This window comes from Halichoeres trimaculatus, unplaced genomic scaffold (assembly GCF_033239565.1).
Source record: "Halichoeres trimaculatus isolate MK-OKI-2021-1 unplaced genomic scaffold, fHalTri1.1 fHalTri1_scaffold_12, whole genome shotgun sequence".
In the NCBI taxonomy this organism is placed as follows: domain Eukaryota; kingdom Metazoa; phylum Chordata; class Actinopteri; order Labriformes; family Labridae; genus Halichoeres; species Halichoeres trimaculatus.
Genome location: NW_027437190.1, coordinates 22,801,789 through 22,822,774, shown reverse-complemented (window position 1 = coordinate 22,822,774; position 20,986 = coordinate 22,801,789). Strand labels below are relative to the sequence as shown.

At 41.0% G+C, this 20,986-nt stretch overlaps 1 protein-coding gene and 3 non-coding genes across 5 annotated transcripts; all 4 read left to right on the top strand.

The window, feature by feature from the left end:
* Positions 1-106: 106 nt before the first annotated feature.
* ncapd2 (non-SMC condensin I complex, subunit D2) lies at positions 107-19,802 on the top strand. Of its 2 annotated transcripts, none has more exons than XM_074683078.1 (32): positions 107-263; positions 659-778; positions 877-952; positions 1,034-1,092; positions 1,177-1,352; positions 1,868-2,013; positions 2,395-2,522; positions 2,660-2,783; positions 2,914-3,061; positions 4,213-4,410; positions 4,496-4,630; positions 4,710-4,797; positions 5,645-5,864; positions 5,997-6,115; positions 6,971-7,171; positions 7,274-7,448; positions 7,723-7,807; positions 8,005-8,141; positions 9,703-9,835; positions 9,947-10,022; positions 10,118-10,333; positions 10,440-10,600; positions 11,217-11,331; positions 11,465-11,588; positions 13,044-13,199; positions 16,817-16,994; positions 17,092-17,186; positions 17,367-17,447; positions 18,355-18,538; positions 18,620-18,782; positions 18,874-18,993; positions 19,595-19,802. In XM_074683078.1, exons 2-32 carry the CDS (start codon positions 661-663, stop codon positions 19,675-19,677), a joined length of 4,218 nt encoding a protein of 1,405 aa, XP_074539179.1. In that variant the 5' UTR covers positions 107-263; positions 659-660; the 3' UTR covers positions 19,678-19,802. The 2 variants fall into 2 exon arrangements, with proteins under 2 accessions (XP_074539179.1, XP_074539180.1); XM_074683079.1 differs by having other exon boundaries at positions 11,220-11,331; positions 19,595-19,801.
* On the top strand, positions 1,427-1,760 carry LOC141801460 (small nucleolar RNA U85). The gene has a single exon (XR_012599397.1). It is a non-coding gene; the product is annotated as a small nucleolar RNA U85 (small nucleolar RNA).
* LOC141801463 (small nucleolar RNA U85) lies at positions 3,760-4,053 on the top strand. The gene has a single exon (XR_012599400.1). It is a non-coding gene; the product is annotated as a small nucleolar RNA U85 (small nucleolar RNA).
* LOC141801464 (small nucleolar RNA U85) lies at positions 4,852-5,155 on the top strand. The gene has a single exon (XR_012599401.1). It is a non-coding gene; the product is annotated as a small nucleolar RNA U85 (small nucleolar RNA).
* Positions 19,803-20,986: the final 1,184 nt, after the last annotated feature.

The following is a 20,986-nucleotide window of genomic DNA, read 5'->3' as shown; positions in this document are numbered from 1 at the left end:
TCTACTTGCGATGTGTGCAATTTTGACTTAGTGCTGTAGTCTCATTTGACGGTAGGTGGCAGTGTTGTGTGAAGGTTCCTTGAGACGTGAGCGGCCATAGGCCGTCGCACGTACGTGACGTCAGAGTTTTAGGGCTTTGGCGCGATATCCAAACAAATTTGAAAAGCTGCGGATGATTCAAACCGCTGACAGTCGGGAGAATAACGACTGCATTTGAACTCACAAAGGAAGAAACATAGATAACAGAACAGCAGGCAAAAAAGGTGAGCATGTTTCTTTCAAGTTGTTTAAGCACACTTGTTGACCATTTTTGATAGTATTTTGATCGTTAGATAGGTGATGTTTAACTACGCAGTTGTGCGAGCAAAGCTAGCTAGCCTGCTAGCCACGAGCAGTGGGTCAGAGTTACATAAACAAAGCTGAACTAATAGTAAAAAATATAGACGTATAAGATATCAGCCTTCGCATTTGGTCTAATATCTTTTACCCAAGTATTCTGAACCTATTTTAAAAACCGACCTCATTAACTTGCTCTTGATAGATGATTTGTTTGAGGTTCAATCGCGATGTAATGTATACGTTGATAGATTTGTGAAGTTTCCTGGTTCCAACTTTAAGTAACAAATTGTTTTATTGTTCATCTACTCTCTTTACGAAGGAATGTCGTGGGACTTTTTTGTGCCCGTGTGTGTGGGTGACCTGGTTAAAACTGGGGGGATCAACCAATACGTTGTTCAAGATGTGGTTTCCCCCAAACAGCTGCCGTCCTATCTGAGTAGTAAGTTGATTTTGAATTTCATAATCTTTATGCTCTATCATTGAAACCTTTGAGTTGTTCTGTAATGACTCAGAGTTTTTGTTTCTCCCTTTTCACAGAATTCAGGGCAGCATTGCGAAGCCAGGGTCCTTTGTGTATATTAGATCACTTCGACACGGGCTACAGTGTGCTTCAGTAGGTATTGATTGATTTACCACGTGCTGTTTCACCAGAAACAAGAATAGTTGATCATATCTACTGTCTTTACTTTTCAAGGCATTTCAACTCAGTGGAGCTAGCCGTGAAAGAAGATGCTCTTGAATTACTGTTACAAGGTAAGGTATTTGGATTTTTCTGTGTTCAGTCTGTAAAAAATAATGTATCTGAACACAATCTCATATTATGTGTTTTCCTTTCAGTGGTTAGTGGACTGGCTGCCACCCTGCCAGCGTTTTTTGTTTCCACCTCCATTTCTACTGCTGAACGCAAAGAGAAACTCAATGCAGTTAAAATGAGCGTCTACCTGCTCTGCAAACTCACAGAGGCCCTTGAGAGTGACTCCTATAGACAAAGTATCATCACAGCCCCTGGGAAGGTACAGTAGATACTGCTAAAAAGGATTTTTTGATTACACCGACTGTGAATTGTTCTTTTAGTGTGTTTGAAGTTGCCCGTTGATGAGATTATGGCAAGTTTTATGATCAGAATCAGACCAAGAGATTGTGGATTTATGCCTGCTGATTGATGGGTAGTCTTGGTAGTGTGGTAGAGTATAACTGCATTGCTGTAAGGGCCCATCTAAAGTCAACTTGTTGCCTTCTGCAACCCCTGTCCCCCTGAGAGCAATGGGGTGGGACAAGTAGAAGGTTTCAGACAATGTACAAATGTTTGTATGTCATCATGTGTCTGTTGTATGAATGTATATGTGTAATCCTGCATTGGTCCACAGTCTGTATGAATTTGGTTTGACTGTAATGAAGTACTCTTTGGTAATCTGAGGGCATGCATGCTTCCTTCGATGTGTTATTCTACATTTTATTGAGGTGGATATTTAAGCTGAGTTTACCCAAAGTTAGATTGTTTTGTTTTATAAGAATGTGTCTTGCACAGGGTGGAAAAAAAGGCAAAGGTGTTGGGGAAGGGATGCTGCAATGGGACTCAGAGAGAGAAAAGGTGATGCAGGCCCTGGTTCAGCTCCTCCAGTTGGATATCCGTTCCCTCTGGAACCTCTCCCTGGTGGAGGAAGAGTTCATCAGGTACTGTTTTATGTTGATACTTCAAGCTGAGCTCAGCTTGAAGTATCAAGCCCAGCTGTCTTAATTCAGTTTGCTGGTGTCATTTCCTGATTTCTCCTCCGGATCTCAGCCCTGGTTGATTACACAGATGCCTTAATTTGACTTTATGTGAAAATGATGTTTTCCTTCTCATTAATAATATCATGCTAAATCTAATATGGCCAGACGGTCTTGGGAATTTCTCCAATTTTTACAGTTTCCTCGCAGTTCTCATTTAGTTTTCTTGTCTTGGAATCCCTCAACACTTAATATACTGAAACATATTTTGATACACAATGATTCTGTTTTTTAATCTTTGTATTTACCATTTAAAATCTACCTATTGTCCCTTTCTTTTTGTAGTTGTGTGACTTGTTGCTGTTATAAACTACTTGAGAACCCAACCATTGGCCATGTAAAGAGCAAACTCACCAGAGATGGTATAATCCACCTTCTGGGGATCCTCATTAAGAAGTACAACCATCTCCTAGGTTGGCCTCTCTGTTACACTTATGTTTGAAAAGCTGAACAAATGCTGCATTCCAACTTGATATACACTGTACATATATGACTCAAAGTTGTGATAACAATGTGATTTTAAGTGTAAATGTTGACCTAACTCTTACAGGTGCAAGTGTAAAAGTGATCCAGTTGCTGCAGCACTTCGAGCAGCTTTCATCTGTGTTTGCTCAGGCAGTGTCTGTGTGGAGTACAGAGTATGGCATCAGGGCCATCATAGGAGAAGTAATAAGGTTAGTGCACATTATTTGTGTGTGTGTCAATAAAGTTTCTTATCAGCATTTCTCATTTGAAATTTCTTTGAGAAAATCTGTGTACTTATTAATTTAATAAACTGACACAATGATGTTCTATTGTCTACAGGGAGATTGGTCAGAAGTCAAGTGAGGAGCTTTCTCGAGAGGGGTCAGGGGTCAAAGCTTTCGCATCCTTTATTTCAGAACTGGGTGCACAGGTGCCTGAGTTGATGATCCCCAACATAAGTGTGCTCATTACCCACCTTGAAGGAGAGGTAATTCATACTTTAACATATTCAGTTCTGTGTGCCATTAGTCCATCATGAGTGCGAAGATGTCCTTTTTTCCCCACAAATCTTAGCAGTAAGATACCTGAAACATCAATCTCTGCTTTTTTTCTAAAGTTCTTTTTTTCCTGGCTTTTTATACCTTTAGTTAGAAAAAATGGAAAGTGGATAGAGCAGGAAACAGGGTGAGAGTGTGGAAAGGCATGCAGGAAACAGATCAAAGACTGGTTTTGAACCTGGGCCATCCACTTGCAGGAAAACCCCACGGGGCACAACCTAGACCGCCAAGCCATCTGCGCCCCATTCTCTACTTTTAAGATTGTATAATTTTCCTAGCTTTGGACGGCTTGTTAATTAATCTCATTACACATTTCAAGATGACTTATTAGAGAATTAGAAAATGATGGCGTTTTGCTTTTTTGGACATGAAAGGGAAGAGCTTTAATAATTTCTTTTAACACTGCATTCGAGCACATAATCATATATTTTCAGATGAGGTTTAAGGTCAGACAGTCAAAGACTGATTTAGACAGTGACACTTTGTTTCAGCTATATCTGAGTCATAGAAAAGGTTAGAAATCCAGAAGTTACTTACAGTATCAACTCTTTGACTTTTAGAAAACTACCTCAACATAAATATACCAATAAATATTTAGTGTATTTCTCTCACAGTTCAGTCACACTGTGCCCAATGATGAGACCAAGGCGAATATGAGCTTACTGAATGAGAGCTGGCTTCTCCTTGCCTTGACTGGCAGGTAATCTTGGTAGTGCAGGGGAGGCTTCCTGCTCTGCTGTAAGGGCCTGCCTACAGTGATTTAGCCCAATCCAGATCACTCTTTCTGGAGTCACAGAATGGTAATGCTGCGATGGGGCTGACAGTGTGTGTGTGAGTGAATGTATATAATAGGCAAGGAGTTTACCCAGCTCTCTCAACTATTCAGTCAGCCATGAGTGGCTTCTTTGGTAATCTGAGGGCTTTGAACTTATTTCAGTTTGGTAACATATTGATAAAAGATCTCTTTGGTATTGCCATATTGTTCCGCAGCACACAAGTTGTTTTGAATTTGTTTTTGTTATTTTTTCATGACACAACTAAAGATTAGATCCAGGCTTAAATATTTCTAATTTTTCTCCAGAGCCATTCGATGCGTGTTGCGGTGTGCGAGGTGCTGGGAGAGATCCTTGTGCGTGTCCTGTGTGGCGATGGACTAGATGAGTCTGGTAAAGCCGACCGTGACCGCTTCTTTGACACGCTGCAGGAGCATCTTCATGATACGCATTCCCATGTCAGGGCTCGTGTGTTACAGGTCTACACACGCATTGTCAACAGCAAAGTGAGTTATTAGTTAAATCAAAATGTATCCATAAGCTAATGTTGTGAAATGCTTTGTTTGTAAAGTCTATATTTGGTGTGTTCAGGCACTGCCCCTGTGTAGATACAGTGAGGTGATGGGTCTTGCTGTGGGAAGATTGATGGACAAATCCATAAATGCAGTCAAGAGTGCCATCCAGCTGTTGGCAGCTTTCATCGCACACAACCCCTACAGCTGCAAGGTAACCAAAAGGAACACAGCATGGAGTCAAAGAAGGCGAAGCTTTTTGAAACTCAATTAAATGTCTTCTTGTTTATCAGCTGAGCAGCACAGATCTGAAGAAACCACTGGAGAAAGAGACGGCTAAACTCAGAGAGATGAAAGAAAAACTGGAGGGGAAAGCACCAGGTGATGATGAGAATTTTTACCTACTTAATTTCCCTCACAGTTCAGTCACATTGTGCCCAGTGATGAGACCAAGGCGAATACGAGCTTACTGAATGAGAGCTGGTTTCTCCTTGCCTTGACTGGCAGGTAATCTTGGTAGTGCAGGGGAGGCTTCCTGCTCTGCTGTAAGGGCCTGCCTACAGTGATTTGAGCCTGATCCGAATTATTCTTCTTAAGTTACTGTTGAATAATGCTGGAACAAAGCTTACAGTGTGAGTGTGTGTGTGAATCTATGTATGTTTGTTAGCGGTAAGGAGTTAACCCAGCTCTCTTTGCTCTTCAGTCAGCTGTGAGTTGCTTCTTTGGTAATCTGAGGGCAAACTTTAGAATTTGATGGTTTTATGTCCATAAAGCAGTAGTTAGCTGTAAAGAAGCATGTACCAAACTCCCTTGATCTGCCCCAGGGAGAAAGAATTTAACAAAAAACTGTATCGTAGTTGTTATTTGGAGCAGCAAAAGCATCTTTAATTATGTTGGCATATCCATGTCAAAGTTATATATTTCTGGCACTTGAGCCACTCATGAGAATTAAAGAGATGAATAACTTTAGATATTTTGTTCTTCTATTATCATTAGCAAGAGCAAGAGCCAAAGTCTCCAGTAATGGAGACTGCTTTGGCACAAAGTCAAACAAAAAATGATCTAAAGTAGCCCAGTCTTATAAACTAGTTTACAGACACATGCATAGTTTTATTAAAACTCTTTCTAAGTTCTGAGATTTTGTTGTCTGGCGTAAGCTTGTGTAATCCTAATGTTTTGAAGGTTTTCTTTTTCTCCTGTTCTCCCTTCCTCCCATCCCTCCTGGCAGTCGCGGTCATTAAAGCATCTGAGCTGTGGGCTGCCATGGAGCCTGAGCTGCTCGTCACTGTCGGGACAGAGCTGGAGCCTACCAGTGAAGCAGAGCAGGAGCAGGAGGACAAGGAGGGGGAGGACCAAGACAACAGGGATGCGGAGGAAGACAAGGAGGAAGAGGACGACAGAGCAACAGCAGTGAAGATAGCTCAGTACCTGCGTGTCAACAAGTACAGGTGATACTAATAAACAGTATTGGTCTTGGCACAAGTTGACTCGAGTGTCACTCACCTGAAGGATTCCTCTCACATGCGTTGTCAATTAGCAAACAAGTTGATATGCGGATTTGTTTTCCTCCCTCTCAACAGGAATGCTGTGCGTCTTTGTATAAGAGCCCACAGCTGCTTCCCTGAGTCTGAGATGTTCGCTTCTCTGGCCACTCTCAACTCTGACACCTTAATGCACACTCTGGCTCTGATTTTTAAAGGTAAAGCCTGCATTCACTTCACCTGAAGCACTTATATCCAGACGTACTTGTAAAAAGTGCTCTCGGATGCGAGTCCTGATGAAATCACTATAGGACACACTTGAGTTGGTTCTTGGTGTTTTTTCTTGATTGGAGTTGATGCATTTCACATGACCTTTTACTCTCAATTCATTTACACTGGTTAGTATAAAATTGTTGCCTTTGTGAGAGAATGAGAAGAGGATGTGTGAGCATGAAACACTCAATCTACAAATCAGAACATTGGATGAAGTGAGAAACAACCTGCACTTACACTGCTGCTCCACAAAATGCACATTGGATAGATGTGTTGAATCTTAAATAAAAATGCCCTATATGGAAGTAATCCTGAACTTGTTTCACATCAGTGTTTAAAAATATAATCAAACAATTCACATGTTTTTATGAAAAGGCGAATTTGGTTTCAATCAAGGGGTGTGAAAATATTAATTTCAAGGTCAGTTGCTATGATGGAAATGATACTGGTGATAAGTTTTATGATAGTAATGCATTAACGTGTTAAAAATGATCCCTGGGCCAATTAAATAAATACATACATACACCTGTAATACTAATAGGAGAAAAAAGAACATGTTTGTCAAGGCAATTCCTTAAAACGTTGTTAATTTAATTTTTAACACTTCTCTGCATCCACACATGCTCTAAAAGCCTCACAGCAAAGAAATTACATTTAACCTAATCACCGCACAGCCACTGCAGGAAGTGTTGAGTAATTGAGTAGACGTGGAAAAACGACCAACTGGTTTTATTCCTCTGAGACTGCTTTTCGAACCCAAATATAATTTAAATCATTTGGACTCTGATTGTTCTCCCCAGGCTCTGATGACGATACCTCTGAGCTCAGTCAGAACCTGCCGCCAACCCCACAGAAAGAGAGAGAGAAGGAGGGGGAGGATGGGGAGCTGAAGAAGCAGGAGATGTTGGTGCAGTATCTGAGAGACACAGAAACCTTTGCATTACAAGTAGAGAGAGCAATCTCGGTCATTAACTCCATGCTCTACTGGAAAACTACTTCAGGTACAAGAAGTTTTTACATCAGCTCAAAAAGATTATGAATAGTTTTGTCGATAAGAACAATATAAATATTCTACATTTCAAAAAAGGCTTGTTTTGTTTCAGTGGTCCAGGAAGCTGTGCAGTTTTGTGTGACTGTCTGTGAGTTCAGCGTTGCCAACTCGATTAGCGGGGTGAGGAAAATGTTGCCCCTTGTCTGGTCAACTGATGCCGCAATTAAAGACGCCGTGGTTCAGGCTTACAGACGCCTGTATCTGAACCCTCAGGGAGACACTGTCAGGTGTGTAACACAACAATTAAAATGTGCTGATTTTTCAGGTCTGAGTACCTTTCCAAAATAAGAGTTGACCCTTTGTGTGAGGGCTTAAAATGCACTAATAGTTGGGTGTCTACTAAACACAAAGATTCATGTAGTTTTAGCAAATTATTCTTTGCTCTGGTTGAATTTTAACCTTTTTAGTTCTGATGAGTGAGTTATTTTCTTAAGGTTAAGAGCTATGTTAGTCTGCGTGTTTGGCTTGTAGTGTTTTCTCTAATCATGTTTCTTTAATTAGGATGAAAGCCCAGACTCTGGTGGACAGCCTGTCTGAGCTGATGGTGGATGCATCTCTGGGCACAATCCAGTGCCTTGAGGAAATAGTGAGTACTCAAATTTGGATCATTTCTGTGTACAACAAGTAGTAGAAAAACAACCCAGCAGAATTAAAAAAGACATGTATTCTTGTTTAAATGTATCAAGTATGCTTTCTTTTCCTCACTCTGTCTTTAAAGTTGAATCACCTTGATTATAAGAGGTGTTGTGTAGTAAACAACCGTGTCTCTGGTGGTTTCTGCAGGTTCAGGAGTTCTTTGGCAGTGCAAGCAACCTCCAGTCCACCGTGGTGCAAGTCTTGTGGGAGAGGTTTACTGGCAAACGTGAAACTTCACCCCTACACAGGCGAGCTGCAGTGTTACTGCTGGGCATGGCTGCGAGGTAAGACATGCAGCTCTTTCAGTTTGCTTCTGAGAAGTAAATTTCCTCTCATAAAGAAAAAGGGTTCAAGTGAGTTTGCTAAATTAGAGGTTTTATCTGTTCTTGCCTCGGTGGTCAGGTAATTCTGGTCCAGTGACTCAGCTCCACCTACTCTGACCGTGCGGAGTAATATGAGGATGAGTCTGTTAAGTGATCACGATACATACCTCAGTTTGTTGAAGCGAGCTCATAACACTGTGAGGAACACTTTATGTTGTGATAAGTTCCCAGACATTGTTCTGTCTCATTTCAGCCTGTTTATCCACTTCTCCGATCCTTTATATGGTGGTTTGATCTGACTGTCTGAACACCACTCGGTGAAGGAGCTGGCTGGGATGTCAACCAAAAAAAAACTTAGAAAAGTTGCCACTTGCATTTATCTTTCACTTTTACCATGGGAAACAAAAGCAGCTACTTCATGCCACAGCAGTGCCTGCAGGTGCTGTGTTTGTTTATTGCTTGTTTTTTTTATAGATGACAAGAGACTTGATGATCGTTAAGAAGCACAAGTATTTACTGGAGCTGTGCAGAGACAAATTTTTGACTGAGTCATGATGTTTCTAGAGCATTGAGTGGCCCCGTGACTCAAAACAGTAAATTGCATTTGCATGTGGCAAAAAGAATTAAATTACCTTTATTGTTTGACATGAATCCCTCTTATGAAATATTGAAAAGTTTGTCATGTAAACATTTGTCTCAGTTTTGAACTCCTTAAATCTCTTTCACTTGCGGCCTGTTAAAGTTTTTGTAATCCCCCAAAAGGCTGTAAACTACTTCCTGACTCCTTCATTTTTACCATTAACTTTATTTTTAATTTTCACTGCAATTGAAGATAGGAAAACATCATTTGATTATTTTTGATTGCACAACTGATCCTGACAACTTCTCAGTATCTGATGAAAAAAATAGGTAAAGTAGGTATTTTAAAGTTGATTAAACCTTTTAGTTAAATAAACTAAACTGTAATGAATTCAGCAGTTAGTTTAGTTTTCTGTCAGTCAAACTTTTTTCAAAAAACACATAAAAACCTTGATTTCCCCCTCTACATAGACACACTTCCTGTTATGTTTAGGTCCTGCCTCAGCCTCATGACTTTCCTTTCTTTAGCCAGAAATGAGCTCAGCCTCAGCTTCGCTTCATTGTAATCTAAGTCACGAACACATAACAAGGCTCCTTGACTGAATATGTTTGTTTAGTCTTTTTTTTACCCTCTTTATCCCTCAAAGACTGCTGCTACTGTAGGGATGAGTGAGCGCTGTGGAGGGAGTAAAGAGCGACTATCTGCAGTCCACCCACACTGCAGCCTCTCTTCATCCAGTCGGCAGCATTCATAACCTATTAAATCTTATGTGCTTCTCCTAACCCGCCCTCCTACATGCATTATCTGGGCAGCAGCCTCGCACTGGCAAGGCCAGCGCTCAGAGGCCAGGGTGATGTAGGGCAGAAATGTTAATACTTCACTTCGCATATTCACATGACCAATTTAAAATCTGTGCTCTATCTTCTCCTGTGAATCTCACAGGGCAGAAAGAGAAGTGGTCCTCAGTAATCTGGACACCCTTTGTTCTGTGGCATTGGGAGAGAAAGTGACTGAAGATTTCCTTCTGGCCAGAGACACAATTATCACCATCTGCAGCATCACCGACCATGTTAGAGTAAGAAAACTTTAGTACCCAGCCTGTATAGCAAGCTTGTCTTTTTTAGTGGTAGATATTTATCTTAGGAACAAGCAGCAGTGCTAACATGTAACGTGTTCTGTCCACAAGCAATCAAAAGGGGCTCCATTCAGACTGCCTCAGGAGCATCAGCTCTTCACCTGCCTCACACAGGCCCTCGCTGAAGGTAAATACAGACTCATTTCAGCTCAAGAAATATTCTTCTGGTTTTGTCTGAGCCTTCACCTCTCATGCTCCTGTTCTCTGTCATTGCTTGGTCAGGTGTGGTGATGGAAGACCCTTACTGGCAGGGCTTCATGGAGCAGGCTGTCCGTCTCATCTACTTCCTGGCTGAGTCCCCTGACCAGCTGTGCTCTCGGCTGCTCCAGCGCAGTGCTCGCCTCTTAATGGATCAGATTACAGAAGGTGGAGAGGTCAACAAGGATGCCAGCCAAATTCAAGATGGCTCTCAAGAGTCCAGTGAGCAAGGTGAACAAGGTGAGTCCCCATTTCTGTCTACAAAGATCCCGTGTAGCCTGCTTTGGCTTTCTTACTACTTGGTTCTGACTCTTTGTCACGTGTGTCATGTGTCTCTCTCCTGCAGTGAACTGTGTGTGTCTGGCCCAGCTGTTGGCTCTGTGTGGCTGCGTGGCTTTCTGGCAGGTGTCGCACCTCGAGCGCAGCGTGAGTGCAGAGCTGCGGAGGAGGAGAGGAGAAAGAGAGGAGAGGGAGGAGAAGGAAAAGGGCCCATCCAGCAAAGCAAAGGTAATGTACACAGTATAAAGGTAACTGGAGGGTAAATTTGTCTTACATTTAAGGAACCTTTAAAAGATCAAATAACTTGTTGCTCTACTTCACTTTTTCTTCCTAACCATGTCACATCCAAACTTTAGCTTTCTGTAATTAAAATTTTCTGCAGAAAATATTTCAACAATGACAAACAATCCCCAAAAAGCCCCCTGTGTGGTAGAGTCCCAGCAGGAATGCTTGATGAGATTTATGAGTGACACAGACAGATGAGTGATAGCTCAAATTTGTTCAACCCATCAGGGTACGAGAGTATAAATCTCTCCTTAATTTGCATCAGAATTTTTTATTAATTGCTTCATTTGTCATATCCAAATGGCAGAGTGGGATGATCAGAACTTGTCTGTTTTTGTGGATTTGTAACAACAGTAAAGATAATGCTGGATATTAGTTATAAAGAGCAGGACAGCAAATATGAGATGACAGACTAGCAAGGCCAAGTGAACAAACTTTTTATAAACATGTAATTTATCACTTTCCACTTATTTTTTTGTTAAAACTAGTTCTCTTTTGTTTGTGTATTTTCTCCCTACTGTTGCGAGACAAAGTTTAACCTGGCATTATGTTGTCACAGCAGCAATCAGCCAATGAGAGTGCTATGGAAGAGGAACTGGGTTTGATTGGTGCCTCTGCTGAAGATACGGAGGCAGAACTCATCCGAAAGATCTGTGAGACAGAGTTACTTGCTGGTAAGACAACTTCTTATCACCAATACCAATTCTTGTCCAACATAAAGCATCAACTCACACTCTCCCCCGCATGTTGATATTAAGATGTTCACAAATTTGACACCCTCTTCCCTTCCCTCCTGCCTTTGTTTAGAGGAAAACCTGCTGTGTGCATTCCTTCCCCTGCTGGTGAGAGTCTGCAGCTCCCCAGGACGCTATTCCCACCCACAGCTCACTACTGCTGCCTGTCTGGCACTCTCTCAGTACATGATGATAAGGTAAATACATGCCAAATATTAGCCTTCCATCGTTCCTACAATAAGTTCTTAAGTTATTAGATACAGCTTCTTCATATTAAAGCTGTTAAGCTTCTTAAGTATGGCTCAGACAACTCCTCAAAAACCTGGAGGAACATGATTGATACCTCAAGGAAAATTACTTGCCTTAAGGCTTCTGCTAAATTCTGTATTCATACGTGGCACTATGTTTACAGCTTGCCAATTGATCGGTGCTGGTTTCCTTAATTTGGGGGGATTGGTGATGGGCCCGTCCTCGCATGTGAAACTGATCTTGTATACCTTCTGGAAGGTCTGACAGCCAGACATTGTTGCTTTTTGCTCTGAGACTTAAACTCGGGACACTTAATTGTTTTTTTTTAGTTAAAACATAAAGATTTTATTGCTTCAAAGGTATTGTTTAATGATTGAAAGATTAGAAAATTAAAGGTTTATGCTGTCGGTTATGAAAAAGAAAAATCAATATTAGAGGTGTCCCAGTCAGTCCCAGATATTGATATCGGATATCAGTCCGATATCATAAAAAAAACAAGTATCAGATTGTACTGGAATGCATTTAAAATCTCCGATATAGGCAGTCCATTCAAGACTCCACTCCTGCTGTTTTTTTTTTATTTATTTAGGTTATTTTCTGGGTCTTCTAATTTATTCTTTATTTTATTCAATTACTAGTATATTCTTATGTTTATTGTTAAAATTTATGTTACCCATTGGTTAATAATAAATGGGTCAGTTTTTCCTCATGCCTACTGTTGCTGACTACTGTTCTTTGTTTGAATAATATCACTTAATCAAGCCTTTTCTGACAGACATACTACAAAATAAGTTAAAAAAAGTATGCATGTTTAATACTGATATCATATCGGATTAATATTGGTATCAGCCAATACTCATTGCTGCAGTATCGGTATCGTATCAGAAGTGAAAATGTAATATCGTGACATTCCTAATCAGTATCGGCAGGTCAGGCTTTTTTAAAGATCGGTAATTAGTGATCCGCCAGAAAATTGTGATGGTGCACCCCTAACAGCCGCTGATGTATCCTACCAGAATTTGCCACATTGAGCATTAATACCAGACACAACACGGTAAAGTTAACAGTACATTAACAGGGGCATTTAACATAAGTTATTGTGTTTTAAAGTTAAGATCAAGGCTGGTGAAGACTGTGAGTTAATTGTAGTAATGTTTAAGTCTGAAAGTTAAACAGTGTCAGGGCTGTGTCTTTAAATCAGTTAAGTTCAAGAATTTTTTGTTTTTAAATGCAGGAAATGAAATCTTTATTTACATTTGTTTAAGTATGAGCTTATTTTATAATTATCTAAGGTTAGTCAGACACAAACAGCCTTCTCTCTTCTTTAGAAATTCTAAACAGTCTGGTCTGATGATATTGAAAAACTTTATATTCTGTTTTTTTTCCCCCATTTCTTCTTTCAGCCCATCAGCGTGTGAAGAAAACATCCGTCTCATGTTCACCGTGCTGGAGCGCTCTGCTCTCCCTGTAGTCAGGGCCAATGCCATAATAGCCCTGGGCGACCTCACCGTCCGTTTTCCAAACATTTTGGAGCCGTGGACTCAGAATCTATATGCCAGGTAATGTAGCACATGAAATGATGAGCTAATTAGCATCCCTGAATATGACATGAGCAACAACCCATGCTGCTCAACTTTTCACTGTTACTTATTGGTCTTGGGTAGCCACACCTCTTGTTTTAAAGCTTTGTTCAAACTGAACCAAAACTGGAGAAAGATTTACCTTAAGCACAAAGAAGGAAACGCTGTGGGCTGTTTTTCTCCTTTCATATCACAATTTTATCGATCTTTGTTTTTGTTTTTTTTCAGTAGTTTACTGAAAGAGCAAAGTCTACCTTTATATTATACAGGCCAAACCTGTACAGTAAAATGGAAAAACAAAGATAATTTGTGGTTTTACATGGCCATATGCATTTTGAAAATGTACAACCTTAGGCAAGAAGAATTTCATCTATAAAAAGGCATCCAGTGACAAGCTTATACGCACATCTACATCCTGTGAGTCAGACCTCACGCTTGTTAACTCTCTTTTCTCATGATCATCACATACGTAGATTTGTTTTGGTTGTTTTTCCCACCCAGTATCATAAAGAGCATCCTACGCATGATGGTGCAACATGCAGAGGGAAAATTCATCTCAGCACACATCCCTCCCCTCTGCTTGTACACTTAAGCCATCTTCAGCCGGATCCCACCAGCGGCTCCACATCTCACCGTGTTGTTCCTCACAGCCACCGAGGTGTTGCTGCTGTCACGATGCTCCACTGAGCCAAAAGATGGGAAAAGTTTTCTCTCTCCATCACGACTTATCATGGTTATCAAACTTTGAGTTGATCCATACAGGCAAACTCTGAGCTGAGCTATACCAGTGATTTTTGTCTCACTTGTATTCGGATCCTCTGGTTGACGTGAAAACCCAATGAGCTCTTAATGACTGTGATGCAAACCTGCCCACTTGTGAACTGGGGTGGAGCCTTGGACCAGCTCAGACAGATGTGCTTTTAGACAACGAACAGCCTGATTATTAGTGTGTAACAGATTGTGACTAAAGCCAATGACTGGTGTGTTGTAATTATACGGAGCGGCTGGATGAGCAGAAGGGAATAATTATCCAGTGAAGTCAAAGGTCAAATGGTAATGCTTGTAGGTGCACTTTCATTTTCAAACATTTAACGGTTTGTTCCCTGCACAGAGTTGTTCAAGCTTTCCAGTAGCTAACTTAGAGGCTGAAGTTGCTTTGTTTGATGGAGTGTGGTTTTAATTATAATGGTTGATAAAGCTCACATTGAGCAGTTTCACACATGTAAAACATTCTGTTCTTTTTACAATGCAGCATTTCTCTTCTAGTGTTTCCTACCTGATAAGCCTTTCATAGACTTCACTAATTGTCTCCCACACACCAACACCTCCACTCTTCTTAAGGCTGCTGCCCTGGAGCCTCCTGATAAGCGTGTTAAGAATTAATTACCCTGTTCATTGCTGCTGTAAGCCCCTGCACTGGCATGTGGAAGTGCCATGTACAGTTGTCTCATCCTCTGCCAAAGAGTCTTGCTCTCTGGCATAAATGAGAAATGGTTAATGAGTTTCTTTTGTTCTGGGGTTTTGGGAGTGGGTAAGTCTAAATGGGTGTCCTAATGCTATCAGATTGCTCTGCCACAGCCTGTCCCACACCATTGTTTTCAGCTCAGGCTGTGACAGTTGTTTGGGTTACTTAGCTGCAGGTTACTGAAACCGCTCTTTACAGAAAGCTTCATTGACTCGGATTGAGAAATGATGAATGTGGTGTAAAGAGAATTTTTTGTTTCACCTTATGTTTTAGGCAGTGCTGATTGAGACACTCTATAACTGTAAATGTCCATCTGCACCCCAGTTATCAAGCTGTCATAAATAGTTCATGGTTACCAGAGCATAAATTAATCAGACTTTAGTAAAACCTTTTCCCTCCATCACCCCCAGCAGAATAAATATTGCAACTCTTGCTGGAAAGTAATTATTTAGAGACAAATATTCTCATCGTAGTGAGCACAAAGTTTTAAAAATATTCTGATAAGAGAAAAACCCCAAAATACTGGCTGTAAAGGGTGTACTTTCTGACACAGTTGAAATTAACATTGTTGCAGATTTCTGCCAAAAATCACATTTTCCTGATAACTAATCTCCCAGACAAGACATATACATGTGCATAAACATATACACCTAATATAGATTTTAAGACCAGTTAAAAAATTACAAAATAATTAGAATGATGAATCCTAGGAATTGTGAACAACATCTCAATTTTAACATCCGTCAAAAAGATCACAATCGTTATGTTTTCCCTGCTTATGTTGCCACCCCCTGTCTAGTTTTGACTTCAAGTCCTACGTTTTTAACCTGACACGCCAGACGAACAGTTTCATATATCCGCCACGGAAATATTTCACTAGTCCATCTGGGTAGCAGCTCTTCCGATTTGTTTTCAGAGGCGGGACTTTAAAAAAGATCTGCAGCTGGTGATTGGACGACCGTCCTGATTAACACACTCACCACGGACCAATCCACATCAAGTCATGGTATGACGTAGCTTATGTGAGCCGATGCTTCTAAGAAACAATGGATGAACAACTACTGAATCACGAGAAACAGCTGTGAAAAAGGCTTTAGACGAAAGCTTCCGTTTTTATAAATTTAACTTAAGAATCAAAGGAACGCTGACAAGTACGAAAGTCTGCTGACGTCACGTCTGCTCCCACAGCTCCCGCCTCTCTTCCCTGATTGGGCTGGTTAGAATTTAGCCGAGTGAACTTGTTGGTCGTTGGAGCCTTTCAAGATGGACCTGCAGGAGTTCAGAAACTGAATCAGGCAGGTCTGTCTGCTCTGCAAGGTTACTACATTTGTGTGCATTTATTAATTCCTTTCAAAAATATTAAAATATTAAAAAACGTAGCAGAAATACTAATACATGCCCCTAAAAAATGAAAGTAATTTATGGATGAGTCTGTTTTTTAGACATGAAAGATCCCTGTAGTCTGTGTAGATACAGTTCAAGTTCTCAAACAGCACAATATTTCCATTTACAGAGGATAGTACCAACATGAAAGCATGGCTAAATGTAACAACAAATGACACTTAATATTTAACATTGGTCCTTTCTTAAGTGTCAATGACTCCACTTGCAAATATTCATCCACTATTTATATACCTATTCATTCATCTTTCGATATCTTAAAATTTGTTCATGAGGGTTATGAGTGCTGTGAGGGTGTAATTGAACTCCATCTGATTAACTTAACTGGCTATATGAGCAGCTGTCGCAATTTGATCAGTGAGGTATTAAATTAAATTAATATAGACTATTCAAGGTTTGACAGAATACAGTGCTGGATTGGATTTTGGTTTGTTGGAGGTGGGGGGTGCTAATTGAGATAATGTGTTTTCATCCTGTGTGATCTCCAACCCTGCAAAATTAATCAGCCCTTGTTGTTTTGAGTCCTAATTAGAAAATGTAAGCGTGCTTTCACCATGTAATTGGGTAAATACTTCACGCTCAATAGATGCTCATTTATTTCAGGCACTTAAATGTCCTCCATCAATTAATTTGAGCATTTGGCTCAATAAACTGAATACATTAATGAGCCTCACTGAGCTGCTAACACGGCAAAGGTAGAGAAGTAATTTGACTTCTTGTTCTCGCCCAGGCTCAGTGACGAGGTGCCGTCAGTGCGGCAGACAGCCGTGACAGTTCTGACTCAGCTGGTGCTTAAAGATGTCCTCAAGGTCAAAGGTCAAGTCAGCGAGGTGGCAGTGCTGCTAATTGACCCGGAGCCTCACATTACCAGCCTGGCTCTGAACTTCTTCAATGAGCTGTCCACAAAGGTGCACACACACACACACACACACACACTTCCAGCACTTTGAGATGAGACCGATTGAGGGGGAAAGTTTTAACGCTTTCTTTGGTGTGATCCATCAGGACAATGCGATCTACAACCTGCTCCCAGACATCATCAGTCGCCTGTCAGACCCAGAGAGGGGCATGACCTCAGAGGACTTCAACACCATTATGAAGTGAGTGTCATGGCTCATCATCATGTTCAGTTTCATCCTGGTCTGCAGAGGACATGTCCTCACTGAGCAGGACTCTGCGGGTCCACAGGACTTGTTGAAAAGCTTCCTGAAAAACTTGGGATCTTTGCTATTTTGAGAGCTTTGTTAGAGGCTGTGTTGTGTTTGTGTGTGTGTCTACAGACAGCTCTTCTCCTACATAACCAAGGAGAGGCAGACCGAGTCTCTGGTGGAGAAACTCTGTCAGCGCTTCAGGACTGCCAAGTGAGTACATCTCCTCCTTCTTTTTTTATTTTCATATCTCTGACCTGCATCTTTTTTTTCCTCTTTGTTTTCCTGCTCATTCTGTACCAGAGTATTCTATTGTAGCAGATGTAGGGGTGGATACATGGGTAATTAGTGGGTGTGAGGAGAGATGGACAATTAACCATTCATTAAACCTGTCACCTCCACTCTGACATCTGATTCACATGTTTTTGTCATGGTAACGCTCTTCCAGTGTGGTTGTTGAATGCAGTCAGAATAACTTGCCTGGCCTGGCTTCAGTCTTCCTCTGACTCATGCTTTATCCATACTCCAAGGAAGGGCATTTTATATAACACAAAGTGAATTTGGGTATAATAGGGTCCTGGGAAATGAGATTTGGTCCAAATGCCAGAGCGAAGCTTTATACATGAGTAATGAGCTTTTTTTTGTTGTGGATCTAGAATTTTCCACAACATATCAAACATACCAATGGGGTGTGGGGTCGTTTGAGACGAGGTTTGCACCTTTCTACTGTCTTCCACATGAAGAAAATGTTGAATCTGGTGTATCATAAATTAAGTGGCCTCATGCAAATTTTTTTTAACAAATGTGTGGTATACACTCATCTTTACTGCAGGTAACTGTTTTCATCATACATCACTGCAGGAAATTTCGTTGCGTAATGTTCTATTTCTACCACACAATTTAGAGCAACACGTTTGTATAATTGGTCTATAGAAAACCATGCTTCAATATTTTAAACGGTATAAGGCTGACTCATAGCCTACATATTTCCTCATGGGTTTTTTTTTTAACATTTCCTCTATAGATGTTTACCTCTGAACATGAGCTTACCTCCACCTTTGTGTGATTTAAACTTTTTTATTGTTTCTCTGAATCTAACTGGATTTTATTTTCTCCTCAGGACGGAGCGTCAGTGGTGTGACTTGGCCATGTCTCTGTCTCTACTGTCCATGTGTGAGCGTGGTTTCAAGAGGCTGCAGGAATGCTGGGAGTGTTACAGTGACAAGTTAACAGAGCCCGGAGTCTACCAGCCTCTTCTCTCCATCACTGCTAAGCTTCGCCGTGGGGCCAAGCCTCAGTTTAAGGTGCGGGACATATGCAAGGTTTAAAGTGTTCCTTTAACTGTAATATTGCTCCTGTGTACTGATGTTGAAGTTTCTCTTCAGGTCCAGGTGGATGAGTTTGAAAAGCGTCTGACTGCTGTTCACACACGTGGCCTGGAGAATGTGGAGAGTCCAGAGATGGAAGAGGAAAACCTGAACGAAGGAGGATCCACAGAGAAGACAGTCATGCGAACACCTCTTCCCAGCAGAGGCCGGCCAAAGAGAGGTAAGAGCTCAAAGGATGCTGGATCCTGTGCTGCTGAGTTTGATGCCTGTTTAAAAAGAATATGAATAATGACTGTTCTGTTTTGTTCCAGGCCAAGCAAAGCCCTCAGTTTCTAGTCGGGCTGATGAAAGTTTTGTGACACCTCGGAAAACTCGCAAATCCAAGAAACCTGTGATCACGTTCAGCAGTGATGAAGAGGAAGATGAAGAGGGTGAGTGCCATCACTTGACTGATTCATCGATTTGTTAGCTGTTGAAAAACTGTAAAAAGGGCCCATCGTGTTTTCTTCAAGTCGTGACTTCGGCTGGCGTGTTGTGACAGCCAGCTGCCAAACGGCAAAGCATCATTAATTCACATGTGGAGGCAGGAAAGAGAAGTTATTCTACATTTTACATTTGACTAAAATGATTTCCAAAAAGTTTTCTAATCTCAATTATGAATAAATGAGGAAATGTTTCTGCTGCTGATAATCTAAACATTGCAGGCTTAATTATTCAGCACAAGTCAGAAACACAGTTTGGATAGATTAAAAAAAAAAAAAAAAAAAAGTTTGGGGTTTTAGGAGTGCTACGATGGATGGATGAGATTGAAGATGGTTGTGCCTCACTTGCTCTCAATCAAACTGAGCTGTGTGCTACAGCAGCACTAATCCAGGATCTGGTGATCGATGTGATGGAGAACAACTTGATAAAATTAAAAAAAGAGACACAATAACATGAATTCACATGGATAATGACAGGGCAATTAGACATGTATTTTTTTATCTAGTGCTTCTCTTTCAGCCTCTAATCCTCACTGATTTGTTTCCTCAGACGCCGTCATGACTGAGAATGAGACCCCCAAAGTGACCACACCCATCGCCCGCACATCGCGACGAGCACGTCTCAGAAACTGATCTGTTGTTTTCTTTTACCTCTGTATTTCTTTTACACATTTATCTAACCTTTTTTACCTTAACTTTTTAATCTTTCTGTATATTTTTAAAGATATTGCTAAAGTAGTCTGATAGTGTATTAAGGATAAAGACTCAAGATGTCTTTTTAATAAACCTGGTTCTGGTTTTGATTTAAAAAAATGTTTTGTCTGTTTCTGGCTCAGCTGCGTCATTCACTGCCTCTGCACGCCAAAGGAGGCTGACGGGTATAAATGTGTGAAGGGCTGGGTCATGTCAAGTGAATTTATGCCATCATTACACGCAGCTTTGAATGTCTGCTTGTACTTCGTGTTTGGACAGCGGTGTTAAATGGATTGTCACAGCTTGTCTGGACAGTATTACTACTCTCATGCTTTTCTGCTTCATTTTCTTCACTTCATGCAGCACTTCCTATCATATCAGATTCTGTCTTAATCAGACCAACTCTTTCTTTACTTCCACACTGTTTTTTTCTGGATTTTAATTTGTTTTTGTTTTTTTCCCCTTTTGTCCTTTCTGATACGTTTGCTGTTGCCTAGTTTGCCACCTCTTTTCTCCTGTAATCAATCTCTTTTGTAGGTCTCCCTTTGCTCACTGCTTCCCTCCCTTGCTCCCTCCCCTTTACCTCCTCCTCCACCTCCTCCTCCTACTCTCTGTTGCCTACTTTTCCTCTTACAGCACTCTTCTCCTGCACGCTAGTTTAACCCCCCCCTCCCTCCCTACAAAGCTAATCTCTCTCCTTTTCGCCTACTCCCTCTCCCACGCGTTATCCTCTCTGAAAAAGATGAGAGGGGTGCATTTCTGTATGTGTGATTGATATGTTATGTAAAGACACTTGCCAACAACAGGCTAACAGTATGATTGCAGCAGCACTTAGGTTTTTATCTGAGGACAAATTCGAGTTAAATGTATTCAGTGGGTGTTTAGAGCCCAAATATGAGTAAATTTTCCCAGTTTATGGTTCAATTTGAAGCTGTGGAAGATGAATACTTTATGAAAACCGCTAACTGTTAAAAAAAAAAAAAAACATATCCTTTAAGCTCCTGTGTGTCTGATGTCCATCTCTAAATATTGGGGGGTTTATGTGCTTGAAATAATCAGAGGCTGCTGAACTTGAGGTCGCTGAGTTGGACTGTGCAGCTCCTGCTTGTGTTGTAATTTGGCGGCAGGGGGCACAGGGAGCAGATGGCACCGACAGACTGTAACTTACCCAGCAGAGAGGGGAGGTCAGGGCATGCTGGGAAAGACCACAGAGACAATGAGGAGAGAGATAGGCTAACATGCATTGTTA